Raw genomic sequence first — 24,101 nt, forward strand, 5'->3', positions numbered from 1 at the left:
GATGGTAAAACTCACACCAATATAAGAAATGAATAATCATAAAACAAGATAAAATTAGGCACTGGGATTTGGTTCTAGCCACACACACTCCAATGTTTAAGTAAGAATTGAAGTTTTATGTGAAGCGTAATAGAGAGTAGAGTTATGTAGTGTACCTCTATTATCAGTGTCTTTTTCCTTTATATAGGGAAGAGTTCCTAAGAGTAGTAGGATATTTTTTCCTCATATCTTTCAAATCGTTATTTGAACTTCTTGGATAAGGAAAGATATCCTTCTCTCCTTAGGATATCTTCTTCTTGTTGAACGATGGGGCTTTCAGGAACTTTTTCTTCGATGTTGCTGGACTTTTGGCATTCTTCGAATTGGAACAATAATCAAATTGGGCTAACTAGCCAAATTGCTAGGTTGGTAGGTAACGGGCTGGTTGGCCTCAACCTAGCGTCGAGGCACCGAGCTGGAGTGTCAGGGCGCTTGGGGCGTGGCCTTGCCGTAAGCTCAAAGCTAGTGCAATTCTGTGAGTTATTTTTCTTTTGTGAGATTTCTATCAAGTCTTGGAGAAGACGCATCCACCATTGAAGCGATGCATGATTTAAGAAATGAGTTCTTTTATGCCTAAGTCTTTTTTTAGTACAACATTGGAGAATCGAACTCACCACCTCTTAGTTGGAGATATATGTCAATTACCACTGAGTTATGCTCGCTTTGGCATGCATAAGTCAATATTGATTGTAAATTGTACTAACTTTTGATTGTTAATCTTATTCTCTGGGTGTAGCTTCGTGGAGTAGGTTGGGAAACCGAACCACGTTAAAATCATTCAATCATGTTTGGCAAATTAAAAAATTGATTTTAGAAAAGATTAAAATCACTTGAAATTGATATACAAAGTCAATGTAGGGGTCCATAAGAATCAAAAAGTCGTGTGTTGAACTAGGTAGATAAAGACAAGTAAGATCGTGTGATAATCCAAGTTGAGGCTGATGATGGGTACAAATACAAATACATGTTACCCTATATACCTATTTAAACTTCTTTGTGCAGTCGTGTGCACTCAATGAAGCAATACCATCCAACTAGAGGACTTTAGTATAAACTTAATCACAGTTTAGTTAGAGCAGATGACCAGTTAAGCTTCAAATAATAGATTCTGTTGATGCTGAATTTCGGATTAGTTGAGGAGGCTCCCGAAGGTGAGCCGTAACCACTAGGTGGTCTTTTCCACACGTGGAGGGATTTGTATGTCCGAACTCCAACACTGATGTAGTGCTCAAAGTGTATTCCAAAAGTTAAGTGTATTCCAAAACTTAAGTTAGAACTCAGGTCGGAGGAGAAAAGTTGAAGAACAAGAGGTTGGGGGCAAGACATTATGTACCTTTAGAAAGGAGTTTGACTTCAATATTTATAAGGGAGTGATATGGCGAGGCGAGCTTCGAATAATCCAAACAGTACTATTAGAACAAGTATCATTCGTTGACTTTAAGGATACTCTATTGTATCGAAGCCATACTTCTGCCGAATGTTAGCGCAAATATCCTACCGGAAAACTCTGCCCAAGAAAGTGGACAAACTTAACTGCCTATCCTTTTGGTATGTAGCCTTTTCTTCTCCCAACTGGCCGAGCTTGGACTAGATGCCACACGACATGTGGGAGAGATCCGAGTGTGCAATAACATGATCATGTAAGAGGTTCGATGCAAGACATTACATAAGCTTTCATTCCAGAGGAGGTTACTAAAGCCATGCATGCACCAAGCGGTACCAAAAGGAGAAGGAAGTCAGAGCATAAAGAAAGAAGATGATGATGCAAGTGCTAGCCAAAAATCACTATAGTAACTGCCACTCGGGGAGTTTCCAATCAGAACTTCTCTTAAGTTCCACAGGAGTACAAATATAGAGGAATGGGGGAGTAAAGTGAAACTAATATGGTAGGATGGCTAAAACGAGCATAGCTCAGCGATAATTGACATATTTTTCCAACCAAGAGGTTGTGAGTTTGATCCCTCACCCCATATGTTATACTAAAAGAATAAAAATAAAGGGTAGAATGCTTTGATGCTAAATAGGAAGAGAAATCATAAACAGCCAATAGCATTGTTGAATCAATAAACTTTTGATGAGAGGTACTTTGTTCCTAAATCTTTCCGTAAGTTGCAAACTTTGAAACAAGAGAAAGCAAAAGGTTGCACTAGTCTTTTACATAGGGATGCTCATATGTTGCTTGAAATGCCTAATCTATATGAGGAAGAAAATGTTGCCCTAAACTGATGATTCTTCAATGATTGTTAAGCGAGTTACATTGATGTTGAACATTGTGCTAATGAGTAAGAGACGATGTAGATGACTTATAAACGTTGAGAACTTAGTAGTAATTTCAAAGGAGAATTTTCAATGTATCATCTCTTATGTCGGTATTGAACCCGTAGACATGTGAAATATCAATGATTAGGGCTTTCTGCTGCCCCTAGGTTACTTTGTAACGTCATACATAGCCTACTTAGAGTCTTTGTAAGACACTTTTAAGATTAATAAAATTGTGCTTTGGGCCTTAAAAAGAAAGAAGAAAAAAAAATTTGTGACCAACCTAAAAATATTTAGTGTTATGACCACGAAGAAACGACTGAATCCCAACTACGGATATATAAGAGCCTACCCTATTCTCAAACTCTCTACTAAACTTCACCAAGCCCACATTTGTGTGATGCCTAACTTGAACATAGCTTCATATAGCTTCATATGTTCATATATCATCAACCAAAAGATTGAAAGTTTAATTAACCAGACTTGGAAAAATAAGAAATAAAAGTTGTTCCTCTAAAAAAAAGGAATAGCTTGATAGATATTACAAATATTTCTAATCAAAAGATCATAAATTCAAATTTTTTCTACGTTACACTATGTTTCTTATTAAAATAAATTGATACATTAAAATGAAATTTAAAATTTGCCACCATAAAATAGATTAAACTATCTTGCTCATTTCCTATAGGACAGAGGTAGGATGAGAGATCCTATTTATTCAAGCCCTAGGCATGCCAGGAAACTGAACTTTACAAAATGAAATGAAAATATTATACCACCGATGCATCCACGAGAAAAAGATAAAAAGAAACAAAAAATAAAATTCTTAATGGGGGTAGCCAGACCACCCTCTATTCCAGTTCTATTCTTCCTAATTGGATCAAAATTTAAAATTCGAAACCTTGGCAAGTCATTAGTTTACAGGTTCATAATTTAGAAGATAACGAAATGCTCTAAATAAATCCACAGCAAAATTCTGAATCAGAAACAGACATTTGGCCAATCTCAAAGAGTGTTGTGTAGTCATGAATATGAACATGCCAACACTGCCTCTATTGCCGAATCCGTTATATTTCGTCAATGAACTCGAGAAGATCGTCGACTTCCTGCCTCAAGGTTGTAATTCTTTGCTGCTGTGGAGCAAGCCTGTTCTCAATTTCGCGCCCTCCAAACTTCTTCTCGTAGCAGTCCACGACCGTCGTGTGTTTCACAACAAGTCTCTCCTGCAAATCTCTCTCCTTGGCCACCAACTCTTCCACCTGCACAAGCATCAACGCATTACTTAACAAATATTGTTCAGTTCTAAGCTAAATGGCAGCCACCCCCAGCATCCCCGCATCCAAGATCAATTTGAGTACATATCGCACTGTATTACGTTTATGAATGCCTACATTAATGGTTAATTTGATGCGAGGTAAACAATAAGTGATTGAACCTTGGGTAATATCTGGTTAGCCTGCTGGGACGACTGCAAGAATGCCATCAAAGGCTTCAACTCTCTTGAAAGCTCTTTCAATGAAGCATCAGCTGCTTTACGAGCTGCTTTGCAAGCCGGGACATCACCAGTTCGAGAAAGATCATGCAATGATGCTTCCAATTTCTCATGTATGGTTAAGCATCTGTTGATAATGTTCTGAACTTGTTGAATCACTGTTTGTACCTGAAATTAGGCAGCCAATCCAGTAATAAGATGGTGAGTCCAGTTACAGAAAAGCAAGGCTTCTTCTACTGCAGCAATGCCTAAACCTAAACCATCCAAATACTTAAAAAGAATACCATCCTCACCTCATCCCACTGTAGTTTTGCTAAATAAGAAGCAGAAGACTTCGAAATTGACATGTCGGAATGCATATAAATGATGCATGTGACAAAAAGGACGAAAAATCCAAATATCAACATCATGGGTTCCCTGAGCATCGAAATGCTACTGAACTTGTAGTAGACCTGCAAATAAAGCAAGAGAGAGTTGGCAAACTTCACTGTCAGATGTGAGAGATCTTTAACTCAACCGTACACATAAACTCATAAGCATGTCTATTACGTCCACAACTTTGCTAAATTGATTGAGATACATAACATCCAAATGCAGATAAAATTTGAGTTAAAAGACAGCAGATACCTGGAAATGTTGATTATGCTCTGGGACAACATTGGCCTTTTCCAGTATAACCACTGGTCTACCAACAATGTCCAAGTGTGAAAATTTTGTCTGTAATAATCAAAATAGGAAATTCAGGAAAGAAAATATATTGACACATTTTTTTGGCAAAAATAAAATAGTCAATAAATAAACAGGAAGGAGGCTAATAAAATAATATTGTTATTAGTCCATACTACCTCATGCCACTGTTTATGAGAAAATGGAACAGACACGGATATATCTCCGGAACCCTCTGGTAAAACAACCTGCCGGTCACAAAAAACAGTCACTTCTATTTGGAGGAACCTTTATTCCAGTTCTACACAAACCGGATGCAATCCACGGCTATGGATGCATCTCATGAACACAAGGGACAACAAAAGAATTTAAGTAAACCATATTCGAATGGAAATAATGAAATATAAGTAAAAAAAATTCCTACAATGTCAAATGGTACAAAACTTCGTAGCATGCTAACCAATAAATTAGCTAACGGTCTTCTCCAAACATTAAATAACTTTTAAAACACCAAATAAAAATTCAGGAAATCACCTGTTAAGGATGCCAAATTTATTTTCATCAAATATATGATATATCCCAAAATTTTAGGAGGCAATGTTTCCAGTGGCCGAAGAAGTACTAAAATGTCCTAATGGCAAGATATATTTCAGCCGATAACCATAGAGTAAGAAAGAAAATTACCCTGATAATGAGATTATCAATCACCACTTCATTTATGGGGCAGCCAAAAGTGATGTTAAGAAAACGTTTTCCCTGATCCTGAAATAGAAAATCCTGAAGTGGCAAACCATATCCAATAGTAAAAGAAGTTCTCCAACCACCAAACATTGGATATCTAGGTTCAATCTCCAGCTCCGTCTGAAATTTTACAAAAGAAATAAGAAAAGAATCGGGTAAATAATTGAGGTTGTTTCATTAGATCGCATGAAACAAATTATCACCTTTTTAGAATCACCCCATAAATGAGATGTAGAAATGTTTCCAATATCATCCCTATAGTATACTGAATGAGCTCTAGGTGGTAACTTTGCAACAAGATTCCTAAATGCTGAAGCACCTCTTGCATGAGGTCTGGCTTGATAATCGAGCCTGCAGTGGAAATAAGCAAAATAGTTACTTGTCCTGCTAGAATAAAAACTTACAAGAAATAGAGTGAAAAGAAAGAAAGAAAGCAAGAAAATACCTGGAAAATTCCCCCCTACTTTGAGCACCGCCATGGACAAGATTATAATGCTCTGTTATTTGAATGCTACCCCAGTGAGAAATTTCTATCTCACGGACAAGCTCTTGAGCAACAGGAAATGGCTGATTGTTTTCAAAATGGAAGCGTGTAGGTGTGAATGAATATGGGGGAAGATTCTCATAAGGACCATATTTGATCTCAGAACCCTGAATCTTCGTATTTTCCAATTTTGTATAAGACTCAATTCTTGCATCGGGCAATTTAACAGTTAGTGACTGGACCTTGACAGTATAAGGAGACAAATAGTATGCACTGTCAAGAAACAATACAAACTGTACATCAGCTTGAGTGATTTTCTCTGGGAATGGACGCAGAGCATGGGTTAAAACGGCCAAGACATCGAAAGTCAAGCTGTCACCCTTGTTTAATCCCTTTGGTATAGACACTGAATAAAATTTCAATGCTGGAGGCTTTTCCTTGGGATAAACAACATCGACAGGGACACTTATGGGAGATCCTTTGTCTTTCCCTTTTCCTCCATTTAATGTTGCTTGAAGATGAGCCAAGTATATTGCTTGTTTCTCGGGAAAGGTTAACAATACTTCAGACACCACATCAGTCCCCTGATTTTCCACCTGGAACAGCACAGCACGACGAAGTTATAAAAGCATAGATACTCAAACGTTCATTCCTTCACAATTCCTGCATACTTCTCTACAATGTGCCCCATTAAGAAGACCGCCTCTAACTACAACTTCCCAAGTTCATCGCAATAACACAAAAAAATAAAACCAAAAATGGCAGCAAGAGATACCATACCCTTATAGTTGAAGATATGCGAACAATTTGTGAAGTCAAGTCAATCTGCAAGATGGGAAGAGAAATACAGTCAACGACACCATAGCGTGGTAAATTAATTACATCAAGCTATTAGTTCTTCGAAAACAAAATGGAATTTCAAAATCCACTAGCGTAGCAAGTAAAAGCTAGAACACATAATTAATAGTTTTACTCAGCAATTGAGAAGTAAACCCTAACATAAAACATAAATCCCTAACCACTACCAAAATGTATGGAACGAAATGATGAAGCTGAACGATGCAATCGAATGGAGCAATTGTTAACAATTACGAATGACTACGAAACCTTCCAGCAAAACTTACCCGACGATCAACCTTGGAGAAGATCAGATCGGAAAACACAGGCGAAAGGATCAAAGCGACTGTGAAAATGAACAGATCCAACTTGAATGCCATTTTTAGTTTGCTCTCGGTCCTTGAAGAGGTGAATTCAGAGTGGATCAGGAAGAGATCGTACCATAGGGCAGAGGAAATGCAGAGGAGAAATACTGTGAGTCTCCGACGAGCGACGAACGCGAGAGTCGAGAGTGAGGACGACTCGGAGGAAAACGAAATTGCTCCAACAGTCGTATTTTTGGGTCGATAAAAAAAAATGACTACGGACCCGATGAATCTTCTCAAGAGGGATAGCAACATTCTTTTTAGTTTTTGGTAAATATAAAAAAAAAATTACATTTTTGTTTTTTTTTTCTATTCTAATTTTGTTGTTCGTTATTTTTAAAAATTGATATATTTAATAGGAAGTATTTGTCTCATTTGGACCAAAGTGTAAATAAATTAAATATTAAACAATTGTAAAAATAATTATTTAAAAATTTTAATGTATAATACTCCAAAATAATCTAAAGCCATGTCTAAAATACCAAATTGAATGCCAGACATGTAACCCACTCTTCCTCGACTCAACCTAGCTAAAATGGTTCCTAATGTGCTAAATTAATTAACTGAATAGAAGAGCTTGTTTGGTAACATTCTCGTTTCTTATTTCTTGTTTTCTCTTTTTTAATAAATAGAAACGGACATGTGTTTGATAATTGCTTCTAGTTTCTTCTTTTTTAATTGAAAGAGAAAACAAAAACATGTATCGGAACTATTTTTTGTTCCTTATTCTCTAAATTTTAAATTAAAAAATTTAAATTTTATATGAAAATTAATTCTTTAAATTAAACTTTCACTTTTTTAATCTTATATTATCTTTTAATATTTATAATGAATTTTATAAGTAAAAAATTGATAAGAATAATGGTTTTATTTATGTTTTGGAAATATTAAAAATAGAAACAATAAATTTGATTTTGTTGTTTCCAAAATTTCTGCACAATTATCTAAAAATAAGAAAGGATAAACCTGAATAGTTATCAAAATGCTTATGTTTCTAAAAATTGGAAATAAAAACAAGAAAGAGGAACGTTACACATAAGAGCCATAAGTAACCAAAATAATGTGGCTAAAGGGAAGTAAACGTATCTAACCTACTCCTAAACTCTTCTAAACTAGCAGCACCGCTGAACTAGCTAAAACGTGCATAAAGAGCATTTGAGACCTTAAAGAATAAAAATCATGCCTAAAAGAAGCTCAAATGCCTAATTTATTCCAAAAAAAAAAAAAAATCCCTTTAAATTTATTAATGAAAGTAGCTTAAACGTGCCTTAGAACCTTTAGGTGGCGTTTGGCCCACATATTCGAAATTAGTAGTCTGGATTTGTTAAGCTAATTGGAGTTTGATGTTGGGGTGTTTGTAGCCAATTTGAGGTGTAGGATTGTGTAGCCTGGGTATTCAAATATTTTTTAGTTGTTTTTCTTTTCTTCTCGTGTTTAGGGAAATGTTTCATACTTATACAGTCTAATTAAGGAGATAATTAATTTATCTATTTTGAATTTTGTATTTCTTAATTTTATAGTAGGGAATGAGGATTTTATAGGATTTATGTGTTCTTTAAGTGTGGACGGAATTATAAAATTATTTCATTTTTTAATAACTAAAAAATATTTGAATACACAAATCCAAGCTACCCAATCTTGCACCCCAGGTGACACAAACCCGTGCTACACAACCTTACACCTCAAACACAAGCTACCCAAACCTAGGCTACACAACACCCTAACATCAAATTCCAGGCTTAATAAATTCATGATACTGATTCCGAACTTGTGGGCCAAACAGTACATTCCTAAACGAAGTCAAATCTGCCTAAACTCACTCCCAAAGAATTTACCAAAACAAAACTATGGCAAAAACAACACAAAAAATAAATTTCTAACAAAAAAAAGCACCTCATTAACCCTAATCTTCACAAAACAATCAAACGAACCAGAGTCGCCATCAAATAAACTGAATTAAAGACAGAGAGAAAAAAAAAAAGAGTGATTAACCCCATTGGAGATTGGACAGATTAGTGTAGAAGTAGAATGTAATGAGACAAAGGCGTGGACAAATTTTACATATTCCATACATATTTGAATAGGCGTCCATCGTTGAGATATATGAACAAAGATATAGCAAAAAAGAATACAAAACTTGGGAGCCAGCCACACGATCTCATAATGAAATGATTTACAAATTAGTGAAACCAATATGAGATTGCATATATTTTACAAGCCAAAACCCTCATCTTTTTAATTTCTTTGGCTCACACCTTTAAACCCTAGAGTTTGAGTTGAGTATTATGATCAGCTCAGCAAGTCACGGTTGGCGTAATTCTGTTGCTCTTGCGACAGATCCACAGTGGCCATGATGTTGGCGGAAGGAGCGGCGGAGGCTTCCACGTCGGTGGCGGGCGACGGCTGAGCGCCCAAACCGTGTGTCGAGGAGTGCATTGGTGAATCCGGAGGGCTTCCGCCGCCGCCGCCGCCACCGCCTAAAGTCGCCGTTGGCGTATGAGGCTTTCCCCCTTCGTTCTTTTTCTTTAGAGCACTTTTATGCCATTGCTTCAGTGCTTTTGAAGTTTGTTCGTCGAATATTGATTTCTTCATCGTCGATCCCATCTATCAAATTCGCTCGGGTGTCAGTATATTATCCAATCCCACAATACCAAATGTTTAATTATCAATCAACTCTCATCTTACAAGACAGGGTGCTAACCAGTTTAGCATCTAATTAATTTACTTTCTCATCCATCAAGCAATACTCGGGTACTTACCGATCAACATTCAACTTTTACTTATCGTACTATCAAAATTTTGACAAGTAGAAAAAAGAACGACATGAAAAGGAGATAATCTTTTTTATTTTTCAAAAAATTAAAAACTTGTCAAATTTTTATAGGATATAAAGAAAGACGCACGAACAAGTGTGGGATGAGATGTACCTGAGTGACGAGGGCATATAGTGGAAGTGTAATGTAACTGCACAAAATCTGGACTCCAACCCTGTCAATTGCCATTGTAAAATAATTTATTATTTTAAAATGTCAAAATTTTTTATAATTTGAAATCTATTCTAAAATAATATCAGCAAATAAATTTATTATCTAAAAACAAAATAGTTACGTAATTTATTAACTTACCCAAGGGCAACTCTGGCCATGGTAAGGTCAAAATTTTCGTGAAAGCATGATCTCAACCCAAATTCATACTGCACCACAACATAACTATGAACACAATTAAAATTTATATATACACTAAAAAAAATTAGAATTTCTAGTTGATTTTTTAAAATAAATTCTAATATTTAGAGGGGGAAAAAAAACAGTAGAGTGTGTTCTTCTTACCCATATCCAAAAGAAATATGTAATCTCAAATGCATTCTGCCAAAAGGAAATTAAACAGAGTCAGCTTTTTACTAAATACAAAACGCACATAATAAATACTAATTAAATTTTTTTTAAGATAATCACAAAAATATTATAATAAAATTAGTGTATATTGTATACTTTTTAAAGTTGAATGAGCTTAACTTCTTGGCTAATATATCAATGGCTAATATATCAAGTATATAAAATAATTAGCAAGATGTCGAATAAGAACTAAGTCACAATATGTTATATAAAAAATTATACAATATGCTATGTTTGTAATTGTATAAAAATGTTGGACAAATTTTCAGAATATAACTATTAAAATAAATTGATAGAAATTTGAAACTACTATTTAGTGGTTATTAGTTGAGTTACAAATGGGTTAATTATTTGAATTATGCAAAATACATACATATCTAAGGGTAATTAAAATCTTGTTTTGTCTTACAATTTCAAACCTTTTTTGTTCTCAGTCATATTCTCAAATATTTTCTGAAACTTTCAAATGTTATATATTTTAGTTTTAGTTTTAATTATTAATATTTCAATTAATAATTTTGATAGGAAATCGACCCTTCTTCATGACTTCAAAGCCTTATCACATAAATATCTATTTAACATGTAAATAAAGAAAGAGAAAACAACCAAACATTATCAAATTTGTATTAGATAATTTAGTAAAAATAAATTAATGATAATGACTAAATTAATCTTCCATACAAAGAATAGGATAAAGCACGAAAGTTCAGGGACGGAATATAAACAATACCTGGAAGAGAACATAATGGATGAGATAAAGAATCAAAACGGGCCAACTGAACCAAAAGTGCCGGTCCGAGACTTGGACAAGGGGAATCCCTTGAACCACCGCATGCCTTTCCTTGATTTCAAGCGCCATCTGCGTTATGATTCCTTGCAACTTCGTTCCAACAGCTAAGATTACCTTAAAAAAATAATAAATAAATAATTTACCTTTCCTTTTAATTTTTGTTCATTTTATTGTTGAAAATGTTTATTTTGATTTCTATACTTTTAAACCGTCACTAATTTGATCACAAAACTTTATATATGAGGGAAGTTGTTGCATTCAGATTCATGCCTACATTTTAAAAGTAAAATATTATCATAAATTTGAGTAGAAATGAGATAAAAATAAAAATGATACTTTTAAAAATACGGAAACTAAAATAGACGATTTGAGAATATATGAAATGAACTAAAATGAACAAAATTAAAAGTACCGCATTTGAAATTAGTGTTTTAAAAATATATGACCAACTTAGTATTTAAACTAAAAAGGGAAAAAATTCTTCCTTTATTTCTTATTTTATTATTATTTTTTAATTGGGCTTGTTTATTCTTTTTAATCTACCTTTTATAGTTGTTTTTAAAATTTCAATACAATTTTCAGATTTTTTTTTCTTTTGTTTAAAATAAAACTGTAGGTTCTTTCAGTTCTTTGTTTTCTTTTGCTCCTTGAAAAAATAGGTTTTTCAATATATATAAAATTTTTATTTTAATAATAACTAAAATTTGGTTAGAAAAAAAAAATTAAAACATCACAAGCAATCCTCTGTACTTAGAATATAGAAAACAGAAAAGTACTAAAATAAAAATGAATTTGTTTTTTGTACTAAAAAAATGAATTTGATTTCTCTTGTTTTATATATATATATATATAAACATTTCTATATAGAAATGAGAAACCTAAAATATTATTGAATACACTATTTTCGAAATAAGAATCCTAGAAAGTGAGAACCTTATCAATTATATACAAAAAAATTCTTACCACAAGAGGAAATATGGACACCCAAAGCATGGCATCCCATCCTGGAAATAAAAATAATAACAATATTTAAAATATCATTTTTAAAACTTAATATATAAATTATACAAATAATGCAGAAAATATCTTCAAGGTATAATACTAACCATTAACATTGAGAAGCAGAAAAAGCACCATTGATGCCCATAGTAGAGGACTGCCAAAAAAATAAAAAAAAAATTGTTACGCACGAATTTGAGAAGTCTGAATTTTAATTTTCGTCCCTTAAAAGTTAAAAATAATTTGAGTTTTTTCGTATTCTATTATTCAAAATGACAAGTTTCAAAATTCAAATCTTACATACATTTATAATTTAGCAATGCTACATTATAACTTGAACAGAAAACTTTGAAAATCTGAAGTGGTTTACAAAATATAGACTTTTCTTTTGAACTTTAGTTATATTAAACACAATTTTTAAGCCCAATGCTTTCAAAATACTTAAAATTTATCAAAATTTTACCTGATTCCGACAACGACTTTGAAGTCATCTTCTAATGATCTTTTGATATACTTCTGAAAGTCAAACTTACTACCAGGGGCTAAATGAACCTATATTGCAATAACAAAAGAAATGGAAAAAAATATTACACGTTAGCGTTTTCAAGTTTAGAGATAGAATTGAAACTTTATAAAATTTATAAACCAAAAAATTTTGGATTAAATGTAATAGTTCAAATGGTAAAAGAAAGTACTTACAGTTACGAAACCATGTCTAAGTGACAAGTAATCAGCCCTACTCACTGACCTGAAGAATTGTCGGAAGAAACATACCTAAAAAATAAATCCAAGTATCACACTAAAATTGAAGAATTAAAATTAATAAATCAATATAAAGGTAAACTATCTCGAGATCTCTTTATACGTAGTGTCAAAATATTAGCAATCTCTTAAAAAAAATCATAAATTTAAATCTTCGAATCTAGCGGCAATTCCATCCCAAGGGCTCGAACCCCTTAACTTTGAAAGTTTTTATATTATTAATTTAAAGGTTATTACACCCTAGCCTCCTTGTAGGATCTAGGTTCAAGTCATAGAACCATATTATAAATATTTCAACTAAAAATGGAAAGTTGCCTTTTCCTTTTCCTTTTTTTTTTTTGAGAAAATCATATTCTTAGTTACAAAATATTATATAATAACAATTATATAATATTATAATTTTGTCTCAATTTTTTTTTTCACGGTATAAAAATATAAATGAAAAATGAATAAAAAATATTTTAAAAATTTCAGTACATTATTTTAAAACAATTAATCTTCTTATAAAATAAAATAAAAAATTATTATTTCAAGCTGTTTAATTGGATTTGCCACTGTTCACACATATATATATATATATATATATATATATATATAATAAGAAAAGTAGTGGTGAGTTCTTACAAAGTAAAAGGAGAGGGGCGTTTTGGTCCAGAAACTGCTATGGTCTCTTACGAAAGATGTTTCATGAGTAAGTCTGAATCTTGTAGGATCTGAGAGAGAGAAACGAAATGACAAAATTATAGGGCATGATTGGAAGTAATTACAAGAAAACCATCAATGAGAAACCCTCATCTTCTTACTATACCGTTCATGGCTTCGTGTTCTTGTTCAGTTTGTTTTTCCCATACCTTCCATCCACGAATCTTCAAGATGAAAAACAGAAAAAGAAAAAGAAAAAACTCGTTAAATTTAAATAAAATATTATAAAATTAACAGCTAAAAATAAATTACAAATATAGTAAAAACTACAACATATGGACATAATTATAGGTTAATTAGTGATTCAATTTGTAAAGTAACCCCTGATTATTTTGACTATAATTAATATTTACAATTATTTTATTTTATGTAATATGTTATTTGTAATAACTTTTAGGTTATGTTATAAATTTAGTTATTGAACCTTTGAGTTTGTGTCTATTTAGAACTCGTACTTTAAAAGGTGTTTCTAATAAACTTTTAAACTTTCACTGTTGTATCTATATTTAGTTTATGTATTAAAAAGTTTATGATAACTAATTTGTGAAGTTTCAATTTTTTATCTAATAGGTTTTTGTCACTAATTTTATTAGTATAATACTTGCATGACATAGTAAATGTATTATTTAATAACTACGTTCAAAATCATCCTACCACATGATCCTTAAATGATGCACCAATTAGTATATCATGTAAGTGTTAAAAGAAAAAATTAATGAATAACACAAAGTTAAAAAAATTAAATAAAGAAACTAAATTTATATAAACCAAAAAGTTCATGGATTCAAAAGAGACCTTACCAAGTATATGGGCTAAATAAACACACAACTCTAACTGTTTGGGACCAAATTTATAAACATAAAATTGACATCCAAAGTATGTACGTACTTACTTTCAGTCTTCCGAGAGTCATCGTTATGGCGCTAAATATAACATGGAGGACTGCTAAAAAGAAGATGAAGATATGTATTTGATGCAAACCATTTAGAGATATAAGTTGTGTATATCCCTACATTGGAGAAAAATAAAAGACTTTGTGAGAAATTATGTAATTAAATGGGTAGTTAAATTATAAATTTAACCCATAAATTAGATTATGCCTTTGCTTGGTCCCTTGAATTAAGGGGATAGTGATGTAACAAGAGAAACTCTAATACTATGATAGTACATACATTAATAGGGAGAATATATATTATGGTAATATTAGATACTTTATGAATCCAATATGTTAAAAAATTTTGATTGAATTGACACGATGGAGTAGAGACACTACGCCAATGGTTAAAAATATAGATCGAATAAAAGCATAATCTAAATTTCAACGACTAAGGTGTGTTTGGAAGTGATGGTAAAAATAGTGATTTTGGAAAATGAGATTTAAGTATAATTGATAAATCACCGTCCAACTACCTTATAAATCAATTTAAAATGACTTTTAAAATTTCATAAAATCAATTTTTTAATTTCACAAACATAATTAATAAAAATGGAAGTGATTTTGACAACGGTAAAAGTGATTTTGGTCATGATCATTACTTCCAAACACACTCTAAATAGAAGTCTACTTACTGGTTTGCAGCTTTCTGTAGGAGCACTGCCACCTGCGAGAAATCGGTGTTCGTACCAAAGAAGCCTACGATGGTGATCATCGACCTTTTCTTTGTGGTGATCGTCGTGATGATCATCGGTCGGGGGAGCTTTTTGTGAACTCCCTCTATAAGGGCAAGGCAACATTGTATTTGCATACTTTGAAGGTATGCAAACTTTAGCAATATAGTTTTGGCCGAATGTCAAGAGCAAAGAAATGAATCCTAAAACCATAAGCTCTGTCCAAAATAAACGAAAAAGTAAACTTCAAATTTAAATTTGATGGAAACTTAATTTTTCTAAACCAAAAAAAAATTGAATTTAAACATGTAATCAAATAAATTTTCGGAGTTCAAATTAGTCTATTCCATTTGTACTTTTGTCAAAAGAAACAAGAAAACTAATACAATTGAGACAAATATTCTAACATCTTTCTAGCAAAAATAAAACTTGAAATGTAAAATAAACTCATTATGAAGAACAGAAAGGTAATTTTACCGCCTTTTACTTTCTCCAACGCTTCAAACAATGCTCTCTTTTTCTTTCTTTGAAATATCTGAGAGATAATATATATAAAAAAGAGAGAAGAAAAGAAAAAAATATATAAATATCAATCACTCCAGTAAAAATAACCAATCATATCAATTGACTATGAGAAGAATAACCCATATCTAATGTGGTATCCTTAATATGCCCCTTCAAGATGGTCGACGTCTGAGCTTTTGGACTTTGATACCATATTAATATTCATGGGTTCCATCTCAAAACTAATTGACTATCAGAGGAGTAGCTCATATCTATTATAAACCATCGTAGAGTCCCTCCTTAACAATCGATACAAAAAACAAAAAAAATAGATTAATGTGGAGCAAGAAGTATGGAGTCGTACCGTCCCAACCATATGGAGAACTTTCTCCAATATGATAGAAATAAGAATGATAATTGCACAAACAGAGGCAACGGCCCATGTTGGTGTTTGATCCAACTCCCTACTCGGCCCACCGCCGCCGCCGCCCGCCATTTCTCAAAGCTCAAACTAGGTTTCTAGAGCAACCTAAAAAATCGATCACAAAAGATTAATCATTTAGTTGGATATCGATCCAACAAGTAGAAATCATAATAAATATAGAGGAAACCCAACAATGCAGGGGTTCAAACACAGGATCTCCCGTTCTGATACCGATGAATAAATCACTTGTCAACCCAAAAAATTTAAGTTGATGGGTTGGATAAATTTAATTCGGATATCTAACCATTAGTTTTCACCAAGATAATTGACAACAAAATGTTGAAGCTATATAACTTAAATATTCTAAGGAGGTATCAAAAGAACACCTTGAACTCTCAATGCAACCTTCTGGGGAAATCGTTGCCTTTTTTTTCCTTTCTAAAAAATGTTTAAAAGATGAATGCCAAAAGACTACTTATGGAACAAACTCAAATCCCTACGGCCCTCTATAATTATATATAGGTCTAAAAATACTTAATTGTGTGGTTCGAAATCCTCCCCATTTTTATAATCACTAAATTCAAGGTCTACTTGAACGCTATTTTAATCACATATATCTTAACCACATTTAGATGTAAAAAAAGAAAATTAAAGAATTGCAAGAGTGTTATGAAGTGGGTTTCGTTAGAAAAACAACTTCCTCGGGTTGGTTCAGGGATAATTGACATCTACTCTTTTTCTCCTATATCTCTAATTTATTGTACTAAAAAAATCATCTTGGTCACAATGACGTTTTCTTCAATATTACTCTCTAACTTTCTAACTTTCTTAATTCTTTTTAGTGTAATTTGTGTTGATAATTCTACTTTTACCTTGTGGCTTTTAAAATTATCTTCTTCAAATAGGTAAATTATGTATGACTTTGTTAGGGACACAATAATTTCTTCCCCAATTCTTACTTTCTGATCTTAAATTGAAATTTTGGTTCATTCATTTCTTGAATGAGAAGACCATCTTTTCCATACTTTTTATCTCATTTTCCCTTATCTCTTAGATGGCCAATCCAAATCATCCAATACGTCAGGCAAATTCTATAATAATAACAGCGAAAACCAAGAACAACTACGAGGACTATGAATCTCTCTACAAGTTGAGAAATATTTACCAAACTCTTATAGTCGTACCTACGATATAAAACAGATATAGATACAGAGAAAGAGAAAACGTACCGTACCATTATAAAAGTGGTTCGGCGGTTGTGGCCTACTCCACTCCCCGAGTCCTATTCCCGTTTCGGTTCCACTATAATGAATTTGAGTGAGGATACACCCTTGGAGGCCCTTCAAGAAATGGTAGATAATAGGATGATATCAGAAAATGGGACTCCCAAATCTCTAACCAAATAAAAACAACTCTCCAACTTTTACTCAAACGGCCCTTTCTTTGGAAAACCTAAGATTTCTATGTTTTTTTTTTTTCCTTTCTTTCTTAATAGGTCAAACTAAAGAATTGAATCTCCATGGCCGTAAATCAATACGTGGCCTTGAACCAAGTCTGTTACAACCCTACAATTTTACCGGTTTAAGACATTAATTCCCTTCTTTCACTCTCAACCATTAATCAAATCTATGGTTGCTAATTGCTCTTCTATTCTCAGTTACACTGCAAAAGAGGAGGAAAATAAAGTTGGAGAAAGGTTGTAATTTGTCATTTTACCTTTCTGTCCTCCCTTTTAAATTGTTTTTATTTCAAAATGACGAGTTTATATAATTGTGAAGACGAGAATTCGAACCTTCCTAGGTACAATATTAATGTATTTTATACCTTAGTGATTCCGTGGGATGAAATTTTAAGTTTTTTTTCTTAAACTTGTTAATCTTCTCTTATTAAATATGTATGCAACTACATATGATCAATTTCCCTTTCTTGTCTACCCAATTTACAGAAAAGGAAAAGACAAAATGTATCGATTTTTTTTTTCCAATTTACACATACACTTAAAACTTATTAATCAAATATATTTTGATTTTGGTTCATCTAAAAAATATTTGGGGTTGATGCAGTATTCTAGATAAGTGACGAGTCAGTTTCTGATTCGTATGGTGGAAGTCCAATTAGCTGAGGAGATGACCTAAAACAAAACCCTGCACTATTGTGGTGCATAGCCAAGTAAATTCTGTGAAGCTTAAGTTAGTGTTTAGTTTGAGTTGGTATCCAGTCGAACTTAGTGTGGTTGCGTAGAGTTGTCTACCTTTGTGATGGATGAACCTCACTTTTTGTGAGAGACTTTGGAAAGTCTCTGTCTTGTCGAGAATTTTATACCTGTGTAGCATCTGTATTTTCATATCAGTATTTAGCTGGACACGTGTTTGTGTTTCCGATCAAGAGAGCCATATATGGCAGTTCCAATTCAACCCATGACATTTGGTATCACCAAAACTTAGCATCAAAACTTGAGCTCATGGCACACCATTCTCATTCTAACTCTATACTGCTTGTGATACCTTTATTGTTAACCTAGGTTGCATTCATTGAAGAATCCCTATATATATATTAGATAAAAACAAAAGGTCAATCTAATTATCTTGCACCTACTAAAGATAAGATACTAAGCCATGAACTTTATTTTGGAAAGGTACCTAATAACATCTTTATCACCTGCACACAAGAATATTGAAATATGGTTTTTTAAGGTAACTGCAAATATGAAATAATGGATGTTGTTCACATGAGATTTGAGAAGAAATTTGATTCCCGGACTAAATATAACTTGTAATATTGATATTTGAGGTTCGTACAATCTCTAATATATTTATCATTTAATTATTTCTCTTGAATTCTTGGATAATTGCCTCTTGACTTATTGGTCTTGATTTGCCTCTTAGCGGCCTCTGTCTTGATGGTGATCTTGATCTACCTCTGATGGTTTGATGATCTTGATCTTGATCGGTCATTGGCTTCATGTTGATCTTGATTGGTCTCTGGCTTCACGATGATCTTGATCGGCCAGTACCTTGATGTTGATCTTGATCGGCCAGATGAATTTTGATCCTCTTGATGATTAATTAAAGAGTGAATTACACTCTGTTTATAGAGTTTTTTCATGGGTCTGAGGTGGGTTAGACCTATCATCAAGGAGATATGGAGAATTTTGATTGGACCAACTTATGTCATTAGAAGGGTCATGACCCAATTTGATTGGTCCAATTCAAATATGCAAAAGACACTTGTCAAATTTTAATTGGTCTCAATTGAATGACATATAATTTTGTGTGGAATTTGTGATTGCCAAAATTTATCATTCAACAGACTTACAAAAGATTACAAGAATAAAACCTAAAAAGATAGGGTTAAGTTACGAATGAATTTGATCCCTATAGTTTTGTACATATTTTCAATTTGGTTCTTATGATTTTAAAAGTTTTTTATTCTAACTAATGGGTATATTGCAAGGAAAAATATAGATCTCATAGCCTGAGATCAAAGTACAAAAATAACAAAGAGATATGTCAATAACGTTGCAGGAACACAAATTACAAAAAAAAATAAAACAACGTAACTAAAGCACACAACTTATGAAAATAAATCTCAAGTAGAGACCCTATAAATAGTAAGAATCTATAATGAACATTATCCGGCCAAGTAGTAGCACAAACACAAACACCGCACTAAACAAGATGTAAAATAACTAGAACCAGACGGAGACACCTCATGGATCCTAGAATTACATTCTCTCCAAATATGAGATATAGAGGTAGTCCAAGCAATCCTTCGTACTCTTATCTAGGTGAACAACCTATATACTAATACGACAAATCTATACTATATTTATATACCATAGACAAATACAATGAGAGGAACCCGTCGATGCGATCAAACCACCCAGACAAATTTTCTAAACATACCATCAAAGAAAAGATGGTTCCAAGTATCTCAAACCCATAATAATAAAGGACACATGAAATTGGAGTAGAAGGATACCAAGAACGTATATATTATCCCAAGTCGAGAGATATAAATAGTCAACTAGCAAACCAAATCACACGGTGTCAGAGACCTGAGAGCTCTTAGGCCAAAAGATAACTCAAGCACTCAACATAGAAAACCACTTTGAGGTCCCAAAAGTCCAGACAATACTATCCTCCATCCGTGACGAGGGATTACTGTTATCGTAGAAGCTTTCACCTCTAAAAGATCAATTGAGATACATGGCCACTAGCACACACCGTCTAGTACTGGACCTAAGAAATCAGAGACTCTCACAAGACAATAGCTGTTACCATCATGAATAATCATCTCCCCATATCTCTGCAATAACAGACCCAATAGAAGCCAAGAATTCAATCATAGAAAGCATTATCGACCGTCCCCAATAACATGCCTAACAAAAGGATGGAACCAATTACAAATACTCATGATAGCCATAGCCTTCCACCTCGCGAATAATTTGCATCGACAACAGAAAAACACTAGTCCAATACACATAACAACTTTGGAGAACCGACCTAATTAATTGAAGTCTTCCAACATACGACAATATATGATTTGACCAGGGGCGAACTCTCGCCACAATGCGCTCTAACAAGGAATTATAATCCCTATAAGAAAGACGAGCAGAGATCAAAGGTTTACTATAATAAAATAGACTTTTAAGCAACACCATAAAAATGTCGCTAGCGACATCGTTTTCATACATAGCTATAACTTACTTTCGACGATGTTTTTTAGAAAACGCATCGCTCAAAGTCTAACTAAATCTTTAATGATGAGCGAGTCAATACTTGCATTCATTCAATATATATCAATGATTATCGTTAATCAAGGTTTATAAGTTATTAGATGAATTAATCAATTTGGTAGACAAATCAATGATTAAACTTAGTAACAATTAGTACTAAAAAAAAGTAACAATTATAGTTGATAAATGAATTGATAAATGTGTAAATATATAAGTCGATAAAAAATGTAGGTATATAATGCAAATATGAACAAGCATAGGGTTAAAGTACATTGCTCGTTCCTTTTTAGATTAGAGGTTTAAATCTCACCCCATATTTGTTATGCTATTGGATTACTATTATATGTATAATATCAATGAGGTACCTGAGCACGGATGAATTTAATAAGGGCCCGAGCCCTCCCTAAACATTGTACAATTAATATTTAGTATAGATATCAGTCAATATGTTCTCTTTTGGTGTAGTGGTGTCTGCGCGGTAATGTCCCAACCCAACTTTGATGGCATGGGTTTAAATCTACCTGTAACCATGTTTTTCTTATTCAATATGTATTGTTTATGAGATTTTTCAGCAAATGACATCCAATTTTTGCGCTATTTTGAATGTTCTATTATTGTTCGGGTTAGAGCAAGAAAAATTGTGGTTAAACCAAGGAAAATAATTAAGTCACTTTTTTTAAAATGAAAAGAAAAGAAAAAATGGAAAATCTTTTAAACAAATATGTCAATATCTAAAAAAAGAATAAAATATATATAAATTGACGAATATTTAAACCCTATTTTAAATGATGTAACTATCGCTATTCTTTTAAACCTATAAGACATTCTTTTCTATTGTTATATAGTTCTCTCTCTTGTCTTTTTTTTTTCTTCAACTTGTATGTTGCCTATAGGTAATATTTTTTTCTACAAATTATTGTATCCTCTAACGATATCTTTTATTTTCTTTAAATCATCATTTTCGAGATTAAGTTATTTTTATTTTATACAACTTTTTAATTTGAATTTTACAGCTTGCAGAGAGTCCAAAGAAGTCGACAATTTTTTAAATTAATTGTCTAAGGTACTTTTTTTTTACAATAACATTTTCTTATTTTTTTTTTTAAGTTCAACATTTTCTTCAACTTTACATCATTTATGATATGAATTTGAAGTTATTTTAAATCTAATAGTTAGTAAAAACAGTGTAAGTTTTAATAAAGAAATTCAAATTGAATTTAAATTTCAAAATAGAACTGCTCCTCCCCTAAAATGTCTCCACTCTCTCTCACTGGGGGTGTGTGTCATACAGGAGGTTTTTCCTAGAAAACACAGAGAGAGTTTCCGATAAAAAACACATAGAAAGAACCGAGTTGGATTGTCTAAAGTTTCGAGTTGAATTGAAGTACATAGACTCCATTTCCAAGTCCATGGCTTTTACCCATTTGTCATTGTCGACATCTTCCATTGCATGTTTGTAGGTCAATGGATCTTCGATGCCATCATCAGGTATGACAACTTGGGTTTCAGTTAAACCCACATAACGGTCAGGTTGAGATACAATCCTCCCACTACGTCGATGCACCATCAATTCTTGAGGTGGATGTGACTGACGTGATGTACTAGCTTCATTAACAACTCTTGTTGAAGTACCAGCTTGATCAACAACTCTTGTTGACGCATTTGTAGTCTTTTCGAAATTTTGTTTATCGCTACCTTACTGTGTGGTTTATGATCTCGAACATGGTCTTCTTTCAAGAAGGTGGCATTTGTCGATACAAACACTCTGTTTTCTTGTGGATCGAAGAAAAGACCACCTCTCATCTCTTTAGGGTAACCTACGAATAGGCACACTTTTGAACGAGATTCCAGTTTCTTTGGTTTAGTCATGAGCACGTGTGTCGGGCATCCCCAAATGCGGAAGTGACGTAAACTAGCTTTATGACCCTTCTAGAGCTCAGAGGGTATTTCAGAAACACTCTTTGATGGAACTACATTCAAAATGTAAACCGCAGTCTCCACTGCGTAACCCTAAAACAAGTTAGGCAACTGAGCATAGCTCATCATTGATCGAACCATGTCCAACAGGGTTCTATTTCTCCTTTCTGATACGCCGTTTTTTTGAGATGTACCAGGGGTTGAGAGTTGGAATGTAATTTCATGTTCTATCATAAAGTCCTAGAATCTCAAGTCCATATACTCTCCACCCCGATCGGATCGAAGTGTTTTAATGGTTTGACCTAATTGATTTTCAACTTCAGTCTTGTACTCCTTGAACTTTTCAAGGGCTTCAGATTTATGTTGCATTAGGTATAAATAATCATACCTTGAATAATCATGTATAAAAGAGATGAAGTATTCATACCTTCCTCGAGTTTTAACATTCATCGGACCACAAAGGTCTGAATGTATAAGTTTTAAGGGCTCTTTGGCTCTATAACATTTTTCAGTAAAAGGCCTTTTAGTCATCTTGCCTTCAAGACAAGACTCACATAGTGGTAAAAAATCGTCTTCTAACTCACTTAGAATGTCATTCTTAACCAGCCTCCCAATCTTATTGAGATTAACGTGACCTTATCTTAAGTGCCAAAGATAGGTATTTTCTTTGTGAGGAACTTTTTGCCTTTTATTTTGAGTTTTAGCATTTTAAAACAACTCGGTATTTAAAACTGCTTTAGTTATGGTTGGTCTTAGCACATACAAGTGATTTTCAAGCAAAGCGGAACAAATATTGACACCATTTCTTGAAATGAACGCTTCATTTAAACTAAAAGCAATGAAATACAAATGTTCTAACAAACAAGAAACTGAAATTAAGTTTCGTTTAATTTTAGGAACTACGTACACATTATCTAATAATATATACATATTCTTATTTGTAAACAACTTGAGCTCCCCTACCACCACAGCTAAGACAACCTCTCCCATTCCGACCTTGAGAGTCATCTCTCCAGCGTCAAGCTGCCTCCAGGAACTACTTCCCTGAAACGAAGAACAAACGTGATTAATGGTTCCTAAATCCAATATCCAGGCGGAGTCATCGTTCTCCACTAAACATGTTTCCAAAACAAGTAAATCATATTTACCTTCGTTGTCTCTTCTTTTCGGCCAAGTATTTCGGGTAGTTGCGCTTCCAATGCCCGTCCATGTTGCAGTGGAAACACTTTCCTTTCTTTGCAACCTTGGCCTTGCCTTTCTTGGCAGTGGCAGCAGTGAGGTCAGGTCTAGGCCTCTTACCAGTGACCTTCTTCTTCTTGAAAATCTTACTTCCAAAAGAAGATGGCACAGACTTGACTCCAGAGGTCGAACCTCAGTGG

At 33.2% G+C, this 24,101-nt stretch overlaps 2 protein-coding genes across 3 annotated transcripts; both read right to left on the reverse strand.

Annotated features, from left to right (window-relative positions):
- Nucleotides 1–3,046: 3,046 nt before the first annotated feature.
- Nucleotides 3,047–7,107, reverse strand: LOC111020718 (Ribophorin I). Its single transcript, XM_022297458.2, has 10 exons — nucleotides 6,806–7,107; nucleotides 6,462–6,506; nucleotides 5,643–6,277; nucleotides 5,401–5,548; nucleotides 5,141–5,317; nucleotides 4,636–4,704; nucleotides 4,418–4,507; nucleotides 4,084–4,242; nucleotides 3,734–3,958; nucleotides 3,047–3,557 (listed from the first exon to the last, which is right to left on the reverse strand). The coding sequence occupies exons 1-10, from the start codon at nucleotides 6,896–6,898 to the stop codon at nucleotides 3,366–3,368; spliced, it is 1,833 nt and encodes a 610-aa protein (XP_022153150.1). The 5' UTR covers nucleotides 6,899–7,107; the 3' UTR covers nucleotides 3,047–3,365.
- Nucleotides 7,108–8,930: 1,823 nt separating this feature from the next.
- Nucleotides 8,931–17,506, reverse strand: LOC111020690 (MLO-like protein 9). 2 transcript variants are annotated; one of them, XM_022297416.2, is made up of 16 exons: nucleotides 17,302–17,506; nucleotides 16,008–16,172; nucleotides 15,617–15,674; nucleotides 15,101–15,357; nucleotides 14,424–14,540; nucleotides 13,638–13,695; nucleotides 13,454–13,542; nucleotides 12,767–12,841; nucleotides 12,531–12,619; nucleotides 12,175–12,224; nucleotides 12,032–12,072; nucleotides 11,009–11,182; nucleotides 10,213–10,248; nucleotides 10,009–10,076; nucleotides 9,811–9,871; nucleotides 8,931–9,487 (listed from the first exon to the last, which is right to left on the reverse strand). In XM_022297416.2, the coding sequence occupies exons 2-16, from the start codon at nucleotides 16,137–16,139 to the stop codon at nucleotides 9,173–9,175; spliced, it is 1,620 nt and encodes a 539-aa protein (XP_022153108.1). In that variant the 5' UTR covers nucleotides 16,140–16,172; nucleotides 17,302–17,506; the 3' UTR covers nucleotides 8,931–9,172. The 2 variants fall into 2 exon arrangements, with proteins under 2 accessions (XP_022153108.1, XP_022153109.1); XM_022297417.2 differs by having other exon boundaries at nucleotides 17,297–17,506.
- Nucleotides 17,507–24,101: the final 6,595 nt, after the last annotated feature.

The sequence above is a fragment of the Momordica charantia genome (genome assembly GCF_013281855.1).
Source record: "Momordica charantia cultivar OHB3-1 chromosome 8 unlocalized genomic scaffold, Mcharantia_2.0 BLBB01000008.1, whole genome shotgun sequence".
Taxonomy (NCBI): Eukaryota; Viridiplantae; Streptophyta; class Magnoliopsida; order Cucurbitales; family Cucurbitaceae; genus Momordica; species Momordica charantia.

What these genes read in the sequence shown, in the direction of transcription:
- LOC111020718 (XM_022297458.2), bottom strand. Translation starts at nt 6,898, where the DNA reads ATGGCATTCAAGTTGGATCTGTTCATTTTCACAGTCGCTTTGATCCTT. An exon ending in AGTAGGGGGGAATTTTCCAG is followed by an intron (nt 5,549 to 5,642) that starts GTATTTTCTTGC and finishes TTTCCACTGCAG; the next exon opens with GCTCGATTATCAAGCCAGAC. An exon ending in TATGGGGTGATTCTAAAAAG is followed by an intron (nt 5,318 to 5,400) that starts GTGATAATTTGT and finishes GTAAAATTTCAG; the next exon opens with ACGGAGCTGGAGATTGAACC.
- LOC111020690 (XM_022297416.2), bottom strand. Translation starts at nt 16,139, where the DNA reads ATGGCGGGCGGCGGCGGCGGTGGGCCGAGTAGGGAGTTGGATCAAACA. An exon ending in AAAGTCGTTGTCGGAATCAG is followed by an intron (nt 12,225 to 12,530) that starts GTAAAATTTTGA and finishes TTTTTTTGGCAG; the next exon opens with TCCTCTACTATGGGCATCAA. An exon ending in TCCATTATGTTCTCTTCCAG is followed by an intron (nt 10,249 to 11,008) that starts GTATTGTTTATA and finishes TCCTTTTGGCAG; the next exon opens with AATGCATTTGAGATTACATA.